Consider the following 19161-nt stretch of genomic DNA (forward strand, 5'->3'; position numbering starts at 1 on the left):
GTCCCATTGGAAAAAAAATTACTGACTTCAGGGCCAAAGACTCTGTCGGTGTAAAATACAATAGATCCTGGACGTATGTTTGGCCCACCACACTCCCATGTATGGCGGCGTGGTTTAACCACACACAATCCTGCCCTACCTCTAAAAGTCTATTTTGACGGTTAAACTGTAAAGCACTTTTTGCTGCCTGTAGTTTAACAAATTGGTGTAAGGGCAAAATATTGAGAACGGCATCCAAAGCATCTGATGATGTGCTTCTCATTGCTCCTGTCATTGATATACAAGCAAGTCTTTCTATTTTTCTTAACTTCAATTGAGCGGTTATTTCATTTGTTTTGGGCCACCATATCAGTGAAGCATAGGTAATTTTTGGTCGAACTATGGCCGAATATATCCAGTGTACCGTATTCGGTCGTAGTCCCCACGTTTTCCCCCATAGCTGTACTACAGACCCATAGCGCATTTGTAGCCTTAGTGATAACCTTGTCCAGATGAGAGTTCTAGTTCAGTTTCATATTCAAAGCAACACCTAGGTATTTAACTTCATCCGCAAACTGAATTCGAACTCCATCGCAGGTATAGATGAAACATTTGAAGCAGGGGTGATATTTGTACCTACGGGTACGAATGTAGATTTTTTTTCTCGCTGATCGTTGTTAACAGCAGAGGAATTTGTACCTGGTCGGGAACGTGAAGCGTTTTCTACCAGACGCTTAGAACGAGATTGTAGGATCGCTTTACGAATCTTACATTCCCAAAAAATGGATGTGTGGTTTTCATCACAATTTGAACATGTGAATTTCTTAGGATCTTTCCTCACAGGATAGTCGTCCTTTGTGTGAGATGAATCACCACAATTCATACATTTAGCTGGCATGTAGCAATTTTAGATTCCGTGACTCCATCCCTGGCACTTACGGCACTGGGTGTGGGATTGTAAATTTCCTCCAGTGTTCCTGAAGTTTTCCCACATCACTCGGGCATGGAGCATAAGGCTAACTTTTTCTTAGGCCTTAGGGTTGTTTAGTTCACTAGACTTGAAGTGAACCAAATAAAATCATTAGAAATCCCGTTGCGCGAATCGCCAGGACGGGCTTCCATTTTCATTTTGATTACTTGGAGTGGCACAACTCCAAGTAATTTTGCCAGCTCATCTTTGATCTATTCCAGGGATTCACCACTGGGCAGTCCTTTCATGACAACCTTGAACACACGTTCAGTTTTGGTGTCGTAAGTAAAAAATTGGTGCTGCTTCTTAGTAAGATACTTGAGAAGACATTTGAATCTGTCCAAGGTTTCAGCCAATACACGGTATTCACCCCGACGTCTAATTTGCAGTGAATACTTAAATTTCACGAAGTTCAAAAGTTCCGTGCGAAGAGCACGGAAATCGAAAGTGGTTATCACAATATGGGAAATCTTTTTCTTCTTGGCATTAAGCCGGAAAGTTTACTGGAATTTTTCCTGGATGATGGATCATTCTCATCATCCGTGAGCAAATCAAATTGATTGCTCAAATTAATTTCATCAGAAGGGGGATCAAGAGTTTGCCCCTTTCTTTTGCGTTTAGGCGCCATGGCGGCAGTAAATTTGTATCCAAATCGACTTCCAAGCAGATTACTATAAGAATCTGTAGGATCGAAGAGGAATTTTCCAAATCGATATCCAAGATGGATTACCTCGGGTAGGGTCCAAACAAGGATCGAAGAGGAATAAAAGTTGAACAAGGTAGAAATTTTCCAGGTTAAGCACTGAAAAGTGCTATTTAAATTTGTTGTAGCTTTAGGTAGTAGTAACACTTCCTTCAGCAAAAAGCAAATAGATCCGCACGGCAAGAGAGCACGATGCGGACTGACGCAACAGGCAGTTGTTTTCCTTATCAGAAGATGATATTTTCAATATTGAGCAAAATGTTGGTTCATATGTCAGCAAAGTAGGAGAGGAAGTGGTAAAACTATCGTACGGGATTTAAGCAACCGATGGAAACTAACGATTTTAAATTGGCTCACTACTTGACTAGCCTATTGGTTCCAAGTACATCTATAATCGTACCCCATTCTAGTCGAAATTCTAGTACTACACTATGTTTGTTTTGATTCGCTATGAAAGTTTGACAGATAAAACTAGGGGTTCGTGGATTTTCCTATGTTTCGAAGGGTGCATCGATTAGCTTGGGACCGAAGATAGTACCAGAGCTGAGCCAAAAAGTTGAGCACGTTTTTTGGGGACTTACTAGTCTCAAACGCTGTCCAGACTCTAGAGTTATAACATGTTATAACGGTTGTCGAATAATTGCAACACCGAAACCACCATCAAGATAGCGCTTTAACATGTTATAACTCTGTAGTCTGAACGTACTATTAGAGTTACCTCTATGGTTTAAGAACCCCTTTGTTCTCTTTTTTGGAGGACAAGCCTAACATAACATTATCATGTATCATTATTATGTAGTTTACAGTATGTTCGCAGAATGATGCAAAATAGAAAACTGTGACTTTTCTCTAATCAAACGTTTGGTTATCAAAGAGTTGATGCTTAGTACAACATTAATTGAAAATAAGGGGGATTCGGTTATCGCAATTCACAGTTTGAGTAAAAGCTCGTATTTAGTTCCTCCACCTGTTCAATGTTTTGATAGTAAGCATCATAGTTAAGGTACACCGGGCTAGTTTGAAACGGTACGTATATCTCTTAGTGGAAGTGAATATTCACTGGGGTGTTTCGTACTAGTTGAACCCTTCGACTCCGTCGCTGGTGATCACGCTGTGATCCACCACTAGAAGTGTTTACATCTGTGCGGATTTGCTAGCGCTAGTGTACTAGCCAACTAGCGAATGCTGGTAGACCCTCATGTCCTGCTTACATTATGCTGGCTACTTTTTTGCACAGTGCTAGTACATCCGCATAGATGTAACACCATATTAAACGCTGACTTACTCCTGCTTGTTGCAGGACCCAGTGCCACGCCGTCCGAAGCTGTAATGAGCAGAGGCACTGTTTTATATCTTTGTTCAACCAAGTGGTACTTTGTCATTTATAGATGAAATTAAAATCCAAATACGCCAATCGATAAGATATGTCTTTACAAATCTGCTGGAATAAATATTTTTCCTATTAAAAAAAATAAACTTTTGAAAACTGTACAAATTGTAATTTTATCACTATTTTCAAGAAATAAACGTAAACGGCGCCGGTGGTGTAGTGGTAAGCGTGATTACCTCTCACCCCAGCAGGCCTGGGTTCAATCCCAGTCGGCGCCGCCGGGATGTTCTGAGGCATAACATCTCTGATCACGCCTTCCTTCGGATGGGAAGTAAAGCCGTTGGTCCCCGGTTCATGATTTGATGGGTCGATAGGTAGGGTCCAGGTGTGGGAGCTGCCTTCCTGGCACGTCGGTAGCATTGGTGCTCAGCACGGAAAACAAGATCGACGGAAAAAACAAACCAAAGGTAAAAAAAAAAAAAAAAGAAATAAACGTTTACTCCAAACCCACTGGGGTTTGACGATTATGACGACTGGGTTTGGAGTAAACGTTTATTTCTTGAAAACAGTGATAAAATTACAATTTGTACACTTATCAAGTTTTGTTTTTTTGAAAAAAAAAAAAAGGGAAAATCTTTATTCCAGCAAATTTGAAAAGTAATATCCTATCGATTGATGTATTTGGATTTTAATTTCATCTATAAATGACAATGTTACAAGCGTTCAAAACCTAACATTATTTACCCACACATATTTTTTTGATTTCCTCAGTATAGTCGACAAAGACGTAGTTCTACGTCAAAACAATCAAATAAGCAAAAATTCGCGAAGAAGAACCACTACAATTCATTCACAAATTATACTATTACATTCAGAACCACTTTCACGCTGATCCACAGTGCTCAAGGTGGGATTTTCCCCTGCTACCAAACTCCCATGAAATTTGTCAGCCACTTATTCATAGTACCGATCTTCTCTTTTTTTTAAAGTTGTCACTTCTCCTTCATATTCCCTCCCTCGCCCCACTTTCCCTTTGTTGATGTTGACGCGTACATAAAAGTGTCCAGAAATTGCTGACAAAGTGGGGAGAAGTAAATTATCTACCGTTAAATTGGATTTTTGTCTTCCACCGTCAGCTCTTTTCTACGGTAATCCCAATTCTTCCCTGTTTCCTATCTCTCTATCTCTCTCTTTCGGTCTCTTTTTATTCTGTGTGACTCTATTTGCGGAAAATTTCTGGTCGTTCCTCTCCACCCAACAACTAACGGACGGCCAGTACCTACCTTTCCTACACTGTTATGTATTTTTCATGACAATTTTTTTTTGATTGCCGATGGGAACGGTGCCGGAGAGAGAAGAGCTTGTTTAGCGAGACTTTTGATTACAAATTAATTAAACTTTTGCGACAAACGTGCCGTTTCCGGAATTTTTCCCATGCCGGGCAGAAGGTGTAGTGCTTGCTTGGCACTTCCCACGGAATCGGGGGAATGGTTTGAAAATCAACAGAAGGCACCTGATTGAATCGTTGCAACGGGCAAGTGATTTATGTACGAGAAGAACGGAATTTGTTATTTCACACTTTGCGGTTAGCCTGTTGCTGCTGCTGAAAAATGGACTCCATCATTTGAGCGTTGGGTTTATCATTGTAACGGATTGTATTTGCTTGCCTTTATCATGGAGCGGTAGGAAACAATTCCGGTGCTTTTGATATGGTCAATTTTTCATCATCAAATGTGTGATTGTGCCCTACTGATGAGAATGGCCGTTGCCGATGGACCACAGTCTTCAGTGAGTCAGATTAGCACAAGTGCTTCGTTGTTATTTTGTTTGTGGTGTGAATGGCTGACGATTGATCGCAATGCTTCCCGATGAGGAAGGCACTTTTCTGAATTGCTACAGGTTTCTTTTTATTGTAGCAATGTTGAACTTTATTTCCCATGATTACAGGGAATGATTGAACATCAAAATGGAGCTATACATTGTTTGCTGAATACTGAGGGTACATATGTGAATAATCATGCAATCAACAAGAAATGATAATGCTGTATTGATAGCACTTGACAATTTTTAAATTCATCCGTTTTGTGAAGATAAGATGAGTCGTATAATTTCAAAGCATTGCTTATTCGTTGTTAGAAGCATATATGTTAATACAATAATGGGTTATTTTGTAGCCGTCAATCAAGAAATAAATCACAGACTTCTACTTGTCACGTGAATTACGTCTCAATTAGAGCTATAAGCCTGCCATCAATTTAATGTTCTGTTACAACTCCCAAGGGTTTTTTTTTTATAGACGTTACCATTTTGGCAATACTGCTCTCCATTTGATTCCACTTAGTATTTTGTATCCATAATTATTTCGTATTTCGACTGCAATGTGCAGTCTTCATCAGTGTCATTCCAACTAAAGACCTATTGGAATCTAACCCTCTTAGGTAATTATCCCCTGTCATGTCAAGATCAGGTATAAAAATGAAACGACAAAATGCCGAATCAAAACCTACGTAACTAATGACCCAAGATTCATCTTTTTTGCTCTTGTGAGTATTCCACAAACAACCCAATTCATAACTTTCATTATGACGGCTACTAACCCTTGGGCATTTCTCCTTGCTAACTAGTTGTTTAGAATGAGAGTTAGATTTCAATGGGTCTTTAGTGGGATTGTAGTTGAAATACGTATCTGTCATGGATACAAAATACTAAGTGGAATTAAAAAGAAAATAATCACTTTTGTGTTTGCTGTTGTGTGTGAGTATTTAACTCACAACCGAATTAATAACTTTCATTTCAATATTGCTCTGCTAAGCATCCCAAGATCACGCCCGCTTTAGTTTGTAATGCATAAAAGCTACAGATTTGAGTTATTGACAAAAGTAAAACCTTCATGCATCATTTTTCGGAATTGTGTTGATGAATCCAGTTAGAGGCAAATTAATGGAATTAATGCACAAAATGAATGTTATTATTTTTCACGCCAGGTTAGAAGAGCAGAGCAACGGGTAAGCATCTAAAATAAGCTTCTGAAAGATTAAATGTTTCATAAAAAAAATATAAAACGAACCGATACTAAATTTTAAATCTGCAAATATAAATGATGAAATGTTCTATAGAAATTTATGGAACATATTTCTATTCATCTGCTATGGCCTCAGCCGGCGCCGGTGGTGCAGTGGTAAGCGTGACTGCTTTCTAACACCCCGATGGGTCTGGGTTCAATCCCAGCCGAGGTCGGTGGGATTTTTCTGAGGCATAAACATCTCTGGTCACGTCTTCCTTCGGAAGGGAAGTAAAGCCGTTGGTCCCGGCCCATGTATGTTGTGAATGAGTGCGATATCCTACGCAGGTGTGGAAGCTGCCTTCCTGCACATTCGATTGCCGTCAATAGATGGCAAACAATCGATGTCCGTCGGTGATTGGCACTAGATTGCGGAACAGAGACCGACGTTAAATAAAGGAAAGGAAGAAAATGCTATGGCCTCAAATTTCAACATCAATCCGAGTAGGAAATTAACCAGTAATAGACCCCAATACGGTAGAGGAAAATATACCCTCGACAACAGCAGCAATTACAAGGTCGCACTTTTTTTTTACTTTTACATTAAATGATCCTTATTTCTTGAATTTGTGTGGTTTACATGTATGAGTTATCAAGTGACACAGATGTGTCTTTTCAACTTTAGTTCATTTGAAATCCAATTATAATTAATCACAGTTCTTAATCCTATTAGGCCTGTTTAAGAGAATGAAAACCTTGGTGGGATTGGTTTGTTTTAAATTGGAAAAAGGAGACTACTTATAACTGCTATACACAACTTCAACTAACCTACAACTACTATATACAAATTACTTATCAAAGCATGTTCTGATTTGTTGTATTTTTGCACAAACCTAGTCTTAATGTCATCAATTTTAAAATCTAGGTTTGGAACGTTCGCCTCTTGGTGGAGGTCTGAAATTCTTGTGTCAAAAGGACGATCAAGAACCATCCTCAGCACTCCATTCTGAGTGACCTGAATTTTGTTCCTGTGAGTCTATGCACCAGAGTTGCGTAGAGGATCGCAGGTGCTATGATTTGTTTATAGACAGCCAGTTTGTTCACCCTTGAGAGGCTAAATCTGTGACAAATCAGCGGATACAGACACCTAACCAAGGCAGAACACTTGACTACAGTTTTCTCTACATGCGAACGGAAGAGGAGCTTTTCATAGAACAACATCCCGAGATAGGTTACTTCGGCAGACCACTCAACCCTTGTGCCATCCATGATTACAGTACAAGAGGGAGCCGGTTTCAGTTTGGGCGATTGCCGATGGAGGAACATGATCGTTTGAGTTTTGAAGGCATTGATTTTGATTTTCCACTTGGTGGCATAATCAGCAAAGGCGTTAAGGCATCGTTGAAGTTTGTTCGTTATTTCGCGAGGCATCCTTCCTTTGACGGCTATTGCGGTATCATCTGCGAACAGGAAGACCACGCAACCGTCTCCGAGGGGAGGAATGTCAGAAGTGTAGATTCTGTAAAGCAAGGGGCTCAGCAGACTGCCTTGCGGGACTCCTGCAGGGATGGAAAACGTGTTTGAAAGGATGCAAAGGAAAGTTGAAGTTACAAAGTTTGTTTACCAGCCCATTGTGTCAGACATTGTCAAACGCTTTCTCAACGTCTAACAATGCCATGGCAGTGGAGTTGGATATAGCCTTGTTTCTTCGGATGTTATTCATCACCCGTACTAGCTGATGATTTGTGGAGTGCCCCTTTCTGAACCCGAACTGATCCGGTAGGAGAATGTTGTTTTCCTCGACAAACTTGAGCAAACTATTGAGAGTAAGTTTCTCGAACAATTTGTTCAGCGCTGAAAGGAGGCTGATCGGTCTGTAGCTTGAAGCTAGCGTTGGGTCCTTCCCGGGTTTGCAGATAGGTATGATTTTCGCTCTCTTCCAGATACTTGGAACGTAATGCGGTTCCAAGCATTTGTTGAAGACAGCGGCCAGCAGAGAGTGAACCTTCATGCGGAGGGATAGCACAAGGGGAGGAATCATGATTGAGTACGCATTGCTTATCCTGAACTTCGAGCGGACTTTGGATGTTGGTGCCAAGCAAGTGCGATTTGACAATAAAGGGTGATACGGTCAAAATTTGGTCAATATCAACTTGACGTATTTCTTTCAATTTTGCATTTAAAAAACCTGAACACCCCTCATTTTGAAGGTGTGTGTGTGTAGAATGTTGCTCTTATTTTGATTTTGGAATTCACTCTTCAGTTGTCAAAATGCCGTCCAAGCAAGAAGAGCAGCGTATCAAAATTTTGCTCGCGCATCGCGAAAATCCGAGCTACTCGCACGCAAAGTTGGCAAAATCGCTAAAAGTTGCCAAATCAACCGTTACAAATGTAATTAAAGTGTTTGGGGAACGTTTGTCGACAGCCAGGAAGTCTGGATCGGGGGGAAATCGAAAACCGGAAGCCGTTGAGACAACAAAGAGAGTTGCCGGTAGTTTCAAGCGAAACCCTAACCTCTCTCTCCGAGATGCCGCAAATAAGCTGGGTGTATCGTCTACAACCGTGCATCGAGCCAAAAAACGAGCCGGACTATCGTAGTGACTCCAAATCGCGATGATAAACAAAATACGACGGCCAAAGCGCGATCCCGGAGGCTGTACACGACGATGCTGACGAAGTTTGACTGCGTGGTAATCGACGACGAAACCTACGTCAAAGCCGACTACAAGCAGCTTCCGGGACAGGAGTTTTATACGGCAAAAGGAAGGGGAAAGGTAGCAGATGTTTTCAAGCACATGGAACTGTCAAAGTTCGCAAAGAAATATCTGGTTTGGCAAGCCATCTGTACCTGTGGCTTGAAAAGCAGCATTTTCATAGCTTCCGGGACTGTCAACCAAGAAATTTACGTGAAAGAGTGTTTGAATAAACGTCTGCTGCCTTTCCTGAAGAAACACGGTTGTTCCGTACTGTTTTGGCCGGATTTGGCATCTTGCCATTACGGTAAAAAGGCCATGGAGTGGTACGCCGCCAACAACGTGCAGGTGGTTCCCAAGGACAAGAACCCTCCCAACACGCCAGAGCTCCGCCCAATTGAGAAATACTGGGCTATTGTCAAGCGGAACCTAAAGAAGACCAAAAAACTGCTAAGGGCGAGCAGCAGTTCAAGGCAAACTGGCTTTCTGCGGCGAAGAAGGTGGACAAGGTGGCTGTACAAAATCTGATGGCAGGGGTCAAGCGTAAGGCCCGGCAATTCGGATTTGGAAAAGTGGAAGCCTAACTAAATATTTTTCCTGAATTTTATACTAATTGAACTTGAAAAAGAAATTTAATTTGATTTTTTAAATAAACGATTTCACCGATTTACACGCGTTTTCCCTTGACCAAATTTTGACCGTATCACCCTTTATGCTCACCAATCGCATTTGCTTTCTCCTGAGGGGTGATTATGAGCCGATCGTCATCATTTTCATCTTTGAGTGGTGAAAGGGGTTTGGGTGCGTCTTTAGGACCTTGGCAACTTTCCAGAATGGTCTGGAGCGGTCGTCCAGATTATGGACGAGCCGCCCGAAACTTTCGTTCCGGAGTGAGACATTCTGGAAGCAATCTCCTTGTTCAGATCGGCCATTTCACGTTTCCTCGCTAGATCTCCGGTTTTTTGGAACTGGCGTCTACGAACATTTCTCAGGCAAATCAAGAGTTGGGTGTGGGAATTAATGGCAATAAACTTACCCCTCACAGGAACTCGTTGGACGCACGCCTCGTCAGCCACGATTATGGCTTGGTGGAGTCCCTCCAACGCTCGGTCGATGTCCTCCACGGTGTCAAGCGGCGGGTTGTCGATGATGTGCCTGTCTACCACGCATCCAAACTGGGCCCAGTTTACGCGGTGGTAGTCCTTGTGCAGACTTGAAGCAGGGGCCACATTGTAGCCCAGTTCAGCCACCACCGGTTGGTGGTCGGAGCTGAGTTCGTTCAAGGCTACCGGCTTGGACAAGCCGGCATTTGTCAGGAACAGGCCTAGCGTCGATGGGTTGCCCGCCAGTGAGATGAATGTTGGCTCATTCGAAAACCAAACGGAGTACAGCCCATGCTGCGAGTGGTCGAACAGCAGACGACCGTTCTAGTTCTGCTGGTAGTTCCGCCAGGCCTCATGGCGAGCATTTAGATCTCCTCCAACTACGAAGCGGGAACCGGTACGGGTGATGGTAGACAGGTCCTTCTTGAATTTAGCCGCTAGTCCACTGCTGGCGGCACACTGTCGAGGGCAGTAGACGGCGATGAACTGGACGTATCCAGTCGACGACTCCACCTCCACACCAAGGGCCTCGATGATAGAGGTGCGAATAAGGGACAGAGTGTGGTATTTTATTCCTTTCTTGACGACGACCGCAACACCCCCCCCCCCCCTGGAGCTGGTGCGATCAAGCCGGATAATGTTGCGGTCAGGCAACCAGAAGCTGCCGCCGGACTTTAGATGGGTCTCGGTAAGAAGGCCCACGTCGATGCTGTGCTTGCGGAGGAAGTCGGCAAGCTCAATCTCTTTTGCTCTTACAGAGCAAGCATTCCAGGTGACGATAGTAAGCGGTTTAAAAGCCATACTGGATAATGAACTTACCGAGCACTTGGATCTGTTCGGGCTTATTGCGGCACTTACGAAGAGCACCGGACATGTTGACGAAAATTTTCATCAGTTCGTCCGCTGAGAACAGATCGGGGTTGTTGTTTTGCGCTGTTGGCTGTTTCCAGAATCCAGGGGGATTGAGAGATTTGGCAAGCAGAATCCCCGGAAGCTTCTTGAGGGGGAGTGGGTTGCACCCGAAAATTCGCTTGCCTTTGCTGGGGACCACGAAGAGGCGGGAAATCCTCCGTCCTGAATGCTGGGGTTTTGTCGTTCTTGCGTCCTGGTTGATTATTGCTTGACGCCTGCTTCCGGATGCGTTTGAAGACCTTGCGTTTGGAGCACTGTCTATCGGAACCTTGATGTGCACCACCAAAGTAGGCGCATTTCAACGCCATGGCTCCATCCGCAGGGCAGTCAGAAGTGGCGTGTTTGCGAGCGCAGTTGCTGCAGCGTTGCTTGATGTTGCAGTTGCGGGTACCGTGTCCAAAATTGAGGCACCGCTGGCAATTCGTTACGTTACGATGGTCGCCACGGTATGGCTCCCACCGTATGATGATGCAGTAGATTGAGCGGATGGCTTGCAGCGCATTTGAGCGTCACCGTCCCTTTCTGGAAGTGCGCCAGGAGAAGGCAATCCGGGTACGTCTTCAAGTTTTCGTCTCTCCTTGTCATCCGAAAGACAGCAATTGGGGCCAGCTTGTACTGATCTTTGATTTCGGCTTCGATCATCTTGGGGTCGAAGTTTGGTAGGCCCCCGATGACTACCTTGAAGGGCTTCTCACCGGGGATGTCATGCGTGAAGAATTCCGCCTTGGAATCCTTCAAATATTTTACGGCCACCTCGTACTCCGCTTTCGTATGGAGCATCAGCTTGGTGCCGATCCTGCCGAGCTTAAACTCAGCTGCAACGTCCAGCGATGAGAGATCGCCAATCAGCATGTTAAGTGGCACTTGCTTCACCACCAGTGGAGCAAGCTCCATTTTTGGCCCTTTCGGACCGGCAGAATTCTCATTGTCGACGGCGTCGCCGAAATCACCGATGACGCTGACGTTCGTCGCGGTAGCATCGTCACGTCCACTCGTACCATCGGACTGGCCCTGATTTTTCTTCCTTTTCTTGGTCCGCTGGAGGTGGTACTACCAAGATCGGTGGGAAGAGTAGCGTACCTTTTCGAAATAGGTACACTCAAGCTACCCTCACCGCTGTTCTTGAACGTTTGGAACAAACTAGACACTTTCAAACAATTCGACAGAGCGAGCAAAAACCGAACTGTACTGCTTGACGATCAAGCAGAGAATGAGCACTCTGATCAATTCTGAAAAAAAAAAAACTCGACGGTATCTCTATTTATGCTAAGAGATACGCATCGTAAGTCCCTCCTACTTGGAGAATTATGCAATCGAACGGCTTGCTATGCCTTGCCCCCATCAGCAAAAAATCTGGGATTTCATGAACCGTTCTAAAGCATAATTTTCCAAGTAGGATGAACTTTCATAGCTTATCTAAAAGCACCCTCTAAAAGGTAACGTCTGATAATTTCAGTGCTTGGTACAGAAATCTGTATGTATTTTTTCCACCACAAAAATACCCCGTTTTCTTATGCAAAACAATGGATGTCGATAAACGAACGAAATCATTAAAAAAGCGATATTTAGTATATTTTTAATTCAATCAATAGATAAAAGATGTACCGAGAATTAAATGGAGGGATTTCAAGCTAACATTTTCTGATCGCGAGATATTCACGATCAATTCCTAAATTTCGCATATATGTCCAACCCGTTTTGTGAGTGTGCTACTGATTTTCACTGTTGCCCAATGCTTAGGGAACTTTCATAAATAACGTAGTAGTTGAGTGAGGAAGAGGGAGGGGGGTTTCAGAAGTTGTGACCGGCCATGCATGGCCACAGGTATAGCAAAACACGCTACGAGGGAAGGGAGGTTAATTGCTTTATACAAATACTACGTTATTCATGGATGGTTCCTAATTTTACTTCCAAGGCTGTGTCCCAATGGGAGAGTTAAATTTAACTCGCGGTTTAAAGTGACGTGAGTTATCGAGATGAGTTATAACTTTCAAAATGTCACGTTTAACCACGAGTTAAATTTAACTTGGCAATTGGGACACAGCCCAAGAGTATTTCTCGATTACTTTTTCGAAGGGACACTTTTGTAAACAACGCAATTGATCGTCGATTGGGGATAACTGGTAGCTCACCCACGCATGCTAACACTACCATCAGATAGGGGAATTTTTCCCCTACCTAATATAGTGATGTTAGTAGTATGCGTGGGCGAGCTATCAGTTACGCCGAACCGACGATAAAATGCGTTGTTTACAAAAGCTGATATGTCCTTTCGAAAAAGTAATCGAGTTTTGTAGAACGCGGGATCATTATCATTCAGGCAAGGTTGATCCACTTCGGAGTGATTGCGTCAGCAGCCAGAGATCTCGACGGGAACGACGCGCAGGGTTCGAGGTGAAAAACTCGAACGCTGCGCGCTTGGCAGATATCCGCTGCCTTCCTACTGTTGCTGCGGCTGCTGCTGCTGCTGCTGCTGCTACCTCCTCACCCGCAGCGATTTTTATATCTTTTCAGATACAAGAAGCACGATGTGAAACCAAATGGTACTCGATTATGACGACTGGGTTTGGGGAGAACGTTAATTTCATGAAAACAGTGAGTGATAACATTATCTATTTTTAGTTGTACATTTTTCAACAGTTTTTATGTAAAATTGAAAAAGCATTATTGTAGTAGATTTTGAGAGTTATGTCCTATCGATGGGTGTACTTGGATTTTAATTTTATCTAAAAATGACAAAGCTATAGGTGTTCAAAACCTTACACCTTAGCGTGACGGTCGCAATTTTAGATTTTTGATTTACCCCCAGTACCTTCCCGTAAGACGTAGTTTACGTCAAAAACAATACGCATCTTGGGCGTTCCAGTTGATCGCCACTTAACCTTCACGCAACACTTCCAGAGCGTTAAGAATAGTTGCAAGACCCACCTAAACCTTATCAAAACAATCTCCATGCCGCACCGCACCAACAACCGAGCTATCCGGCTGCATGTAGCCAAGGCAGTTATTGACAGCCGTCTACTCTACGGTCTGGAGCTCACAGCAATGGCCAAGGACAAACTGTTGCAAGTCCTTGCACTGGTTTACAACGGTTACATCCGGGGAGTTTCAGGTCTCTTGCCCTCGAAGCCGGGTACTTCCTTTCCTGTTTCGAATCGACACCGCAGTCGCCATCAAAGCGGCTGCCTACTTGGCAAAAACATCGGGTAACGAATGGATCTATCTCCTCGAGGAGGGGAACATAATCCTCCATACAGCAGCCAATAGCGACCTCCTCCCAATAGCCAAGAGCCACTGGCTGGGAGGAAACAGTTGGCAATCGAGACCGCTAAACATCGAAAGCCGAATTAAGGACCAGTTTATTCCGACATTCCGTCGCGGAGATGCTAAACTCCGAGTACCCCAGACATACGCACCGTTTTACGGATGGGTCCAAATCGCACAACGGAGTTGAGATAGGCATTGCGGGAAAGATCTCGTCAACGAGCTTGAGCCTACCGCCACAATGCTCTGTTTTTTTTTTTTCTGCAGAGGCAGCGGCGATTTTCGAAGCAGTAATCACACCATCCGACCGACCAGTCCTAATCCTCACTCATTCGCACAGCGTAATTTCTGCTCTCCGGTCCAACATGCCCACTCATCCGTGGATTCAGGGGATCATCAGACATGCCTCACCCCTCCCCCCCCCCCCCCCAAACAGCATTGTGGTATCACTGGCAACTCCAACGTTGGCAGAATGGCCGGGGCGGGACCATCTGGTTATAGGTACACCTATGAAGTTCCCCTTCTGGACAACAAGCGATGGGTTGAAACTTCCATGCAGGCTAGGTGGCAAGAAAAATGGTTGGCAAACCAAGGACCACTTCTAAGGTAAATCAAGGAGAGCACGCGTCCATGGAAGGACCTTGGGAACCTGAAGGAGCAACGAGTCATCTCCAGGCTTCGCACAGGTCACACCAGGCTGTCACACAATTTCGGCAGAGGAGTTTTCCGCAAGACCTGTGTCGTATGTAATAATCCAGCCACCGTCGAGCATATCCTCTGCGAGCACGAGCTCGTGCGGCAACACTACAGCCTTTCGGGGATTATCGGCGACATACTGGGCGACGAACCTTCGATCCTGGCTACCCTGATCTCCTTCCTGAAGGACGCTGGTTTGTTTTTCAATGTTTGTGGAAACGTCACCGTTACTTGGCGCTAGCATCTCCTGATTTCCTGTATACATTTTCCACTTTCGCCCAGTTTGGCGCTAGTGTCGATACATTTTTGGTTGAAAATTACCACTCAGCACTACCGGCACTTAGAGTCTAGTGTGAGTTGAGCAACACCAGCGCCATCTTGTTGTCAAAGAGGGGTTTTAAATGGGGAAGTCGGCGTTGGTGGCGCATAAAAGTTGAATAGGAATCTTTACACAAGTTTTTACAGAAATTTTGTTCGAGCCTCAATGTTTGTTCTTTGTGGTTTTACGTTGTTCTTAAACATTTTCAGAATATTAATCGTAATAAATTCATTCAAATTGTAATGCCTCCTATACTGAATGAGTCTTTAAATATTATAATGATTTATTTTTGTGATGTGATTTCTCCTAAAAACTGTGAGATGAATCAGATTGCGGCTGAAAATCTTGATAAAAGACACATACACACAAATCTCCAAGAACAAAAATGCTTAGAATGAACGTTTTTCCATTTAATGAGTTTTTGTACAATTGTTTTGGTCACTCTTTCACTTTCACTAATTTGACTTTGTGCCAATCTATCCTTATATTTCCGAGTCGTTTTAATTTATCAATTATCTTCTTAAAACGCTCCGTAAATAAGAAAAGCTTAAAATCACCTGGTATACTATGTGGCATGCCCATTCAGTCTGCAACAATCTATAACGGGACCAGGAATCGAACCTTCCTTCAATATTGCTACTAAAATATGTAGGCTTTCTTGCATCGAGTATGACCCTCGAGGTTTGGTAGGCAAAACCATACTTTTAATTTTAAAATGCTTCGTGGAACTATCGATGGAAAAGTCAAGATACTGCACATTAACGTCACGTGACGTCACCCATCTGGAAGCCACTAACCTTTCAAGTATCAATCTAACACCACGAAACCACTCAGAGCGATCTCTATCAGCGTTAAAAACAATTTTGCTACCGATCTCTCAACGCAACAACTTCTCCACCGCCGGCCTAGACAAAGTGGCATCAACCTCAAAGTCCACCCCCTTCACGCGCCCGGATTCTTCGAACCCATACGTGGATCCATTAAACGAAATCCATTTTCCATCTCAAATCTATTGACTTAGGAAATGTTCACCGCGTGCTCGACTCTCACTTTGACCGTATACCTCACCCACCTATAAAGTGTATCTCGAAGCTCAATCTCGCACGCGGGAGAAAGAACGCGTTAATGTTCGCGTCAAACTGATTGGCTAACAAAGAGTTGAAAGAGGCTCAACCGCCGCCGTCCGGCTTAAACGGCAAAACGACGCGAGCCGCCAAAAAATCTACAAGCATAAAACACTTAAACATAACAAATGGTTATTATGATTTTTGATTATTAACTGAATATGTTTCTCCCTAGCACCGAGCAAAAAAAGCGACTCGAAAAATGAGAAATGCTTCTCTCCATCACCGTATGTGTATTATGTGCGAGAGTGTACAATACGCCGCCGCAGGAGGTTCTCCGAAATGAACTCTCCACCACACCAAAGTGCATACGGTCGACGACGGTCCAAATGCTCCCGAGATCCGAACAAAAAGCCATCCCCGTTCACCGTCTGCCTCTCAGTCCGAGTTAACCCAAATAAACGATCCAGAAAGTCCCGTGTGAGGAATCATCATCAAACATCTATAAACATGATATTAATTACCTGAATAACACCTTCATATGTTTGTTCAAAGGACACCGCCTGGTTCTCTGCCGGACGAACCTCAGATCTAAGCCATAAGCACAGGCACCTCCCGGAGGCAATCTTCCCGTCTCTCCCTCGTCCTAATCCCCGAGAAACGTCCTAAAACGAGAAACGGACCGATCATCAACGAAAGAAACGGAACGACCACTAAGCCGGAGCGCTCGACGTGCAAAAAGTGAGGGTGTTTATTAAATTTCTGCTCGTTTCTGGAGTTTGATGTTTCCTCTCATTCACCGCCAAGTCCGAGTTTTCGGGTTTCGGAATCACGAAGCCCAAGCCCCGGCGTGATGGTGTTGATGATGATGATTGCGGGTAGCCACGGCCGGGCGAGAAAATGAGCCCATTCCTAATGGTGTGAAGTTATAGAGCGGCAGCTGACGGGTTTTTCGTTTGAAAAATTGGTTGCGACGGATGATCTTCGACGCGCCAACAACGTGGCAAATGATGGCCAACTGAAGCGCAGGGTGTTATGAGTGGAGCAGCATTGGATGCAACCAGAAATATGCATGATTAGAAAGCGTTTGCATTTTTTTTAAAGATGACTTCTGTTCCGTGGTGACACCTTACGGAGTTCGTGCTTCATTATAGCCCAGCATCTTTCGATCGGCCGCAACTCCGGTGTGTTTGGGGGATTGAGATCCTTCGGCACCAAGGTGACCCCATTCGTCTTGTACTACTTCAGAACGTCCTTGAAGTAGTGACAAGAGGCTAGTGGTTGAAAGCAGAGCAAAATGTCGATTCAACCGTTGTACAAAACCTTATGGGTGACATTAAAGATTTTACTCGAAAAAAATGCAACACTTTCTTATGTGTATAACTTTTTATTGCATTTGTAAAAATTGATGAAATTTTGAGTAAAACTAGTTTAGAGTGCAATGTAATGTGATAAATCTCGTCACAATCTGGCAAGTTGTTATCGAGATGGCTTCCAAGCAATAAGTGCTTCGACAAGTAATTATAGGTGCGGTCGTGGAAAATCCAGGCCAGTTCCACAGGTGGATCGCGAAACAGTTTGGAAGCAACAATTCGACCGTGTTCCGTGTGGTAAAATAGATCAAAGAGACCCAGACGACCCAGCAACGAGCTGGCAGTGGAAGAAAAGCGAAGACGGACGATCCCGTGAACGCAAGGAAGTTACTTCAAGTGCAATCCGATCCTTTCGATTCGGGACGTGACCAAGAAGGTCAATTCTTCCGTCTGGTTCGTCCAGCAGACAATGAAGCAGGCCGGACTTCATGCCTTCAAGGAAAGGAAGGCCCCTAACCGAACCGATAAACAGAATACGGTGGCCAAATCCCACACCAGGAAGCTGTACCGTGCGAGTGGTTGGTGCAGCTGAAATGCATCATAATGGACGACGAGACGTACATTCAAGCGGACACCTAGCAGATCCCCAGCCTGGAGTTTTTCGTCAGCAGTGCGGCAAATTCAGCAAGCCGTACATTACGACCGGCACCATCAATGGCCAAATATATAAAGAAGAATGCCTGCGGAAGCGTGTGCTGTCCTTCCTCCGGCCCCACGAAGGTGACACTTTGTTTTGGCCGGATCTGGCATCGTGCCATTACGCGAAACCGGTAATGAGAGTGGTAAGAAGCCAACGATGTTTTGTTTTGTGCCGAAGGAGGTAAATCCGCCAAACTCGCCAGAACTTCGCCCAATAGAAAAAAATTTGGGCGATTATGAAGGGCATGCTCCGGAAAATAGGGAAGGTATTAAAAAACGCCAAGGATTTGAAGAAAGATTGGGTGAAAATTTTTAAGAAAGATGGCGCAAGTGTTGCACAGGATTTGATGGGTAGCGTTAAGTCCAAGGTACCGGCATTTAGCCTAGGAGAGGAGGTTGAATAATGCGGTGTTTACACTTATGCTATTGCACTAGCGCTAATGAGCCAGCTACTAGCAAAAAAGCTCACCAGCATACCCAACAAACAATTGAGAGCTCTTATAAAACACCTGAGTTGATCAAACGTTGAATAATAGCTTCCAGAGTTGTACAAGAATGTAGTTGTAGTGCCATTTGGTTAAAAGCTTCAAAAACTGCTTGGAGCACTCTTAAATGATTGTTTACGTTCGGTTAAACTGTTTGACAGGAGCCATATAGGATGTGGAATAAACGCATCAAAACAAACCATTGGAAGCTCTTATAAAACACCTGAGTTGATCAAACGTTGAATAATAGCTTCCAGAGTTGTACAAGAATGTAGTTGTATTGCCTTTTTGATTAAAAGCTTCAAAAGCTGCTTGGAGCACTCTTAAATGATTGTTTACGTTCGGTTTACCTATATGCTTTATAAGACCTACGATAACTTTTATAGCACCTTTGTTAAACTGATTGACAAGAGCTATATAGAACGTGAAATAAACGCATCAAAACAAACCATTGGAAGCTCGCTCTTATAAAACACCTGAGTTGATCAAACGTTGAATAATAGCTTCCAGAGCTGAACAAGAATGTAGTTGTATTGCCATTTGGTTAAAAGCTTCAAAAGCTGCTTGGAGCACTCTTAAATGATTGTTTACGTTCGACCAACCACCAACCACAATTTTGTTGCTAAAAAT

General features: G+C 43.8%; 1 protein-coding gene across 1 annotated transcript in view; it reads left to right on the forward strand.

The window, feature by feature from the left end:
- The first annotated feature begins 13643 nt into the window (after nt 1–13643).
- Nucleotides 13644–19161, forward strand: part of LOC135713003 (uncharacterized) — a 46051-nt gene continuing 40533 nt past the window's right edge. The window contains exons 1-2 of the mRNA XM_065236089.1: nt 13644–13824; nt 14714–14859. Coding sequence (XP_065092161.1) covers nt 13644–13824; nt 14714–14859 — 327 coding nt within the window. The remainder of the gene's footprint in view (nt 13825–14713; nt 14860–19161) is intronic.

The sequence above is a fragment of the Ochlerotatus camptorhynchus genome, unplaced genomic scaffold, assembly GCF_037179485.1.
Source record: "Ochlerotatus camptorhynchus isolate MF236.1 unplaced genomic scaffold, CSIRO-AGI_Acam_v1.1 ptg000529l, whole genome shotgun sequence".
NCBI lineage: Eukaryota > Metazoa > Arthropoda > Insecta > Diptera > Culicidae > Ochlerotatus > Ochlerotatus camptorhynchus.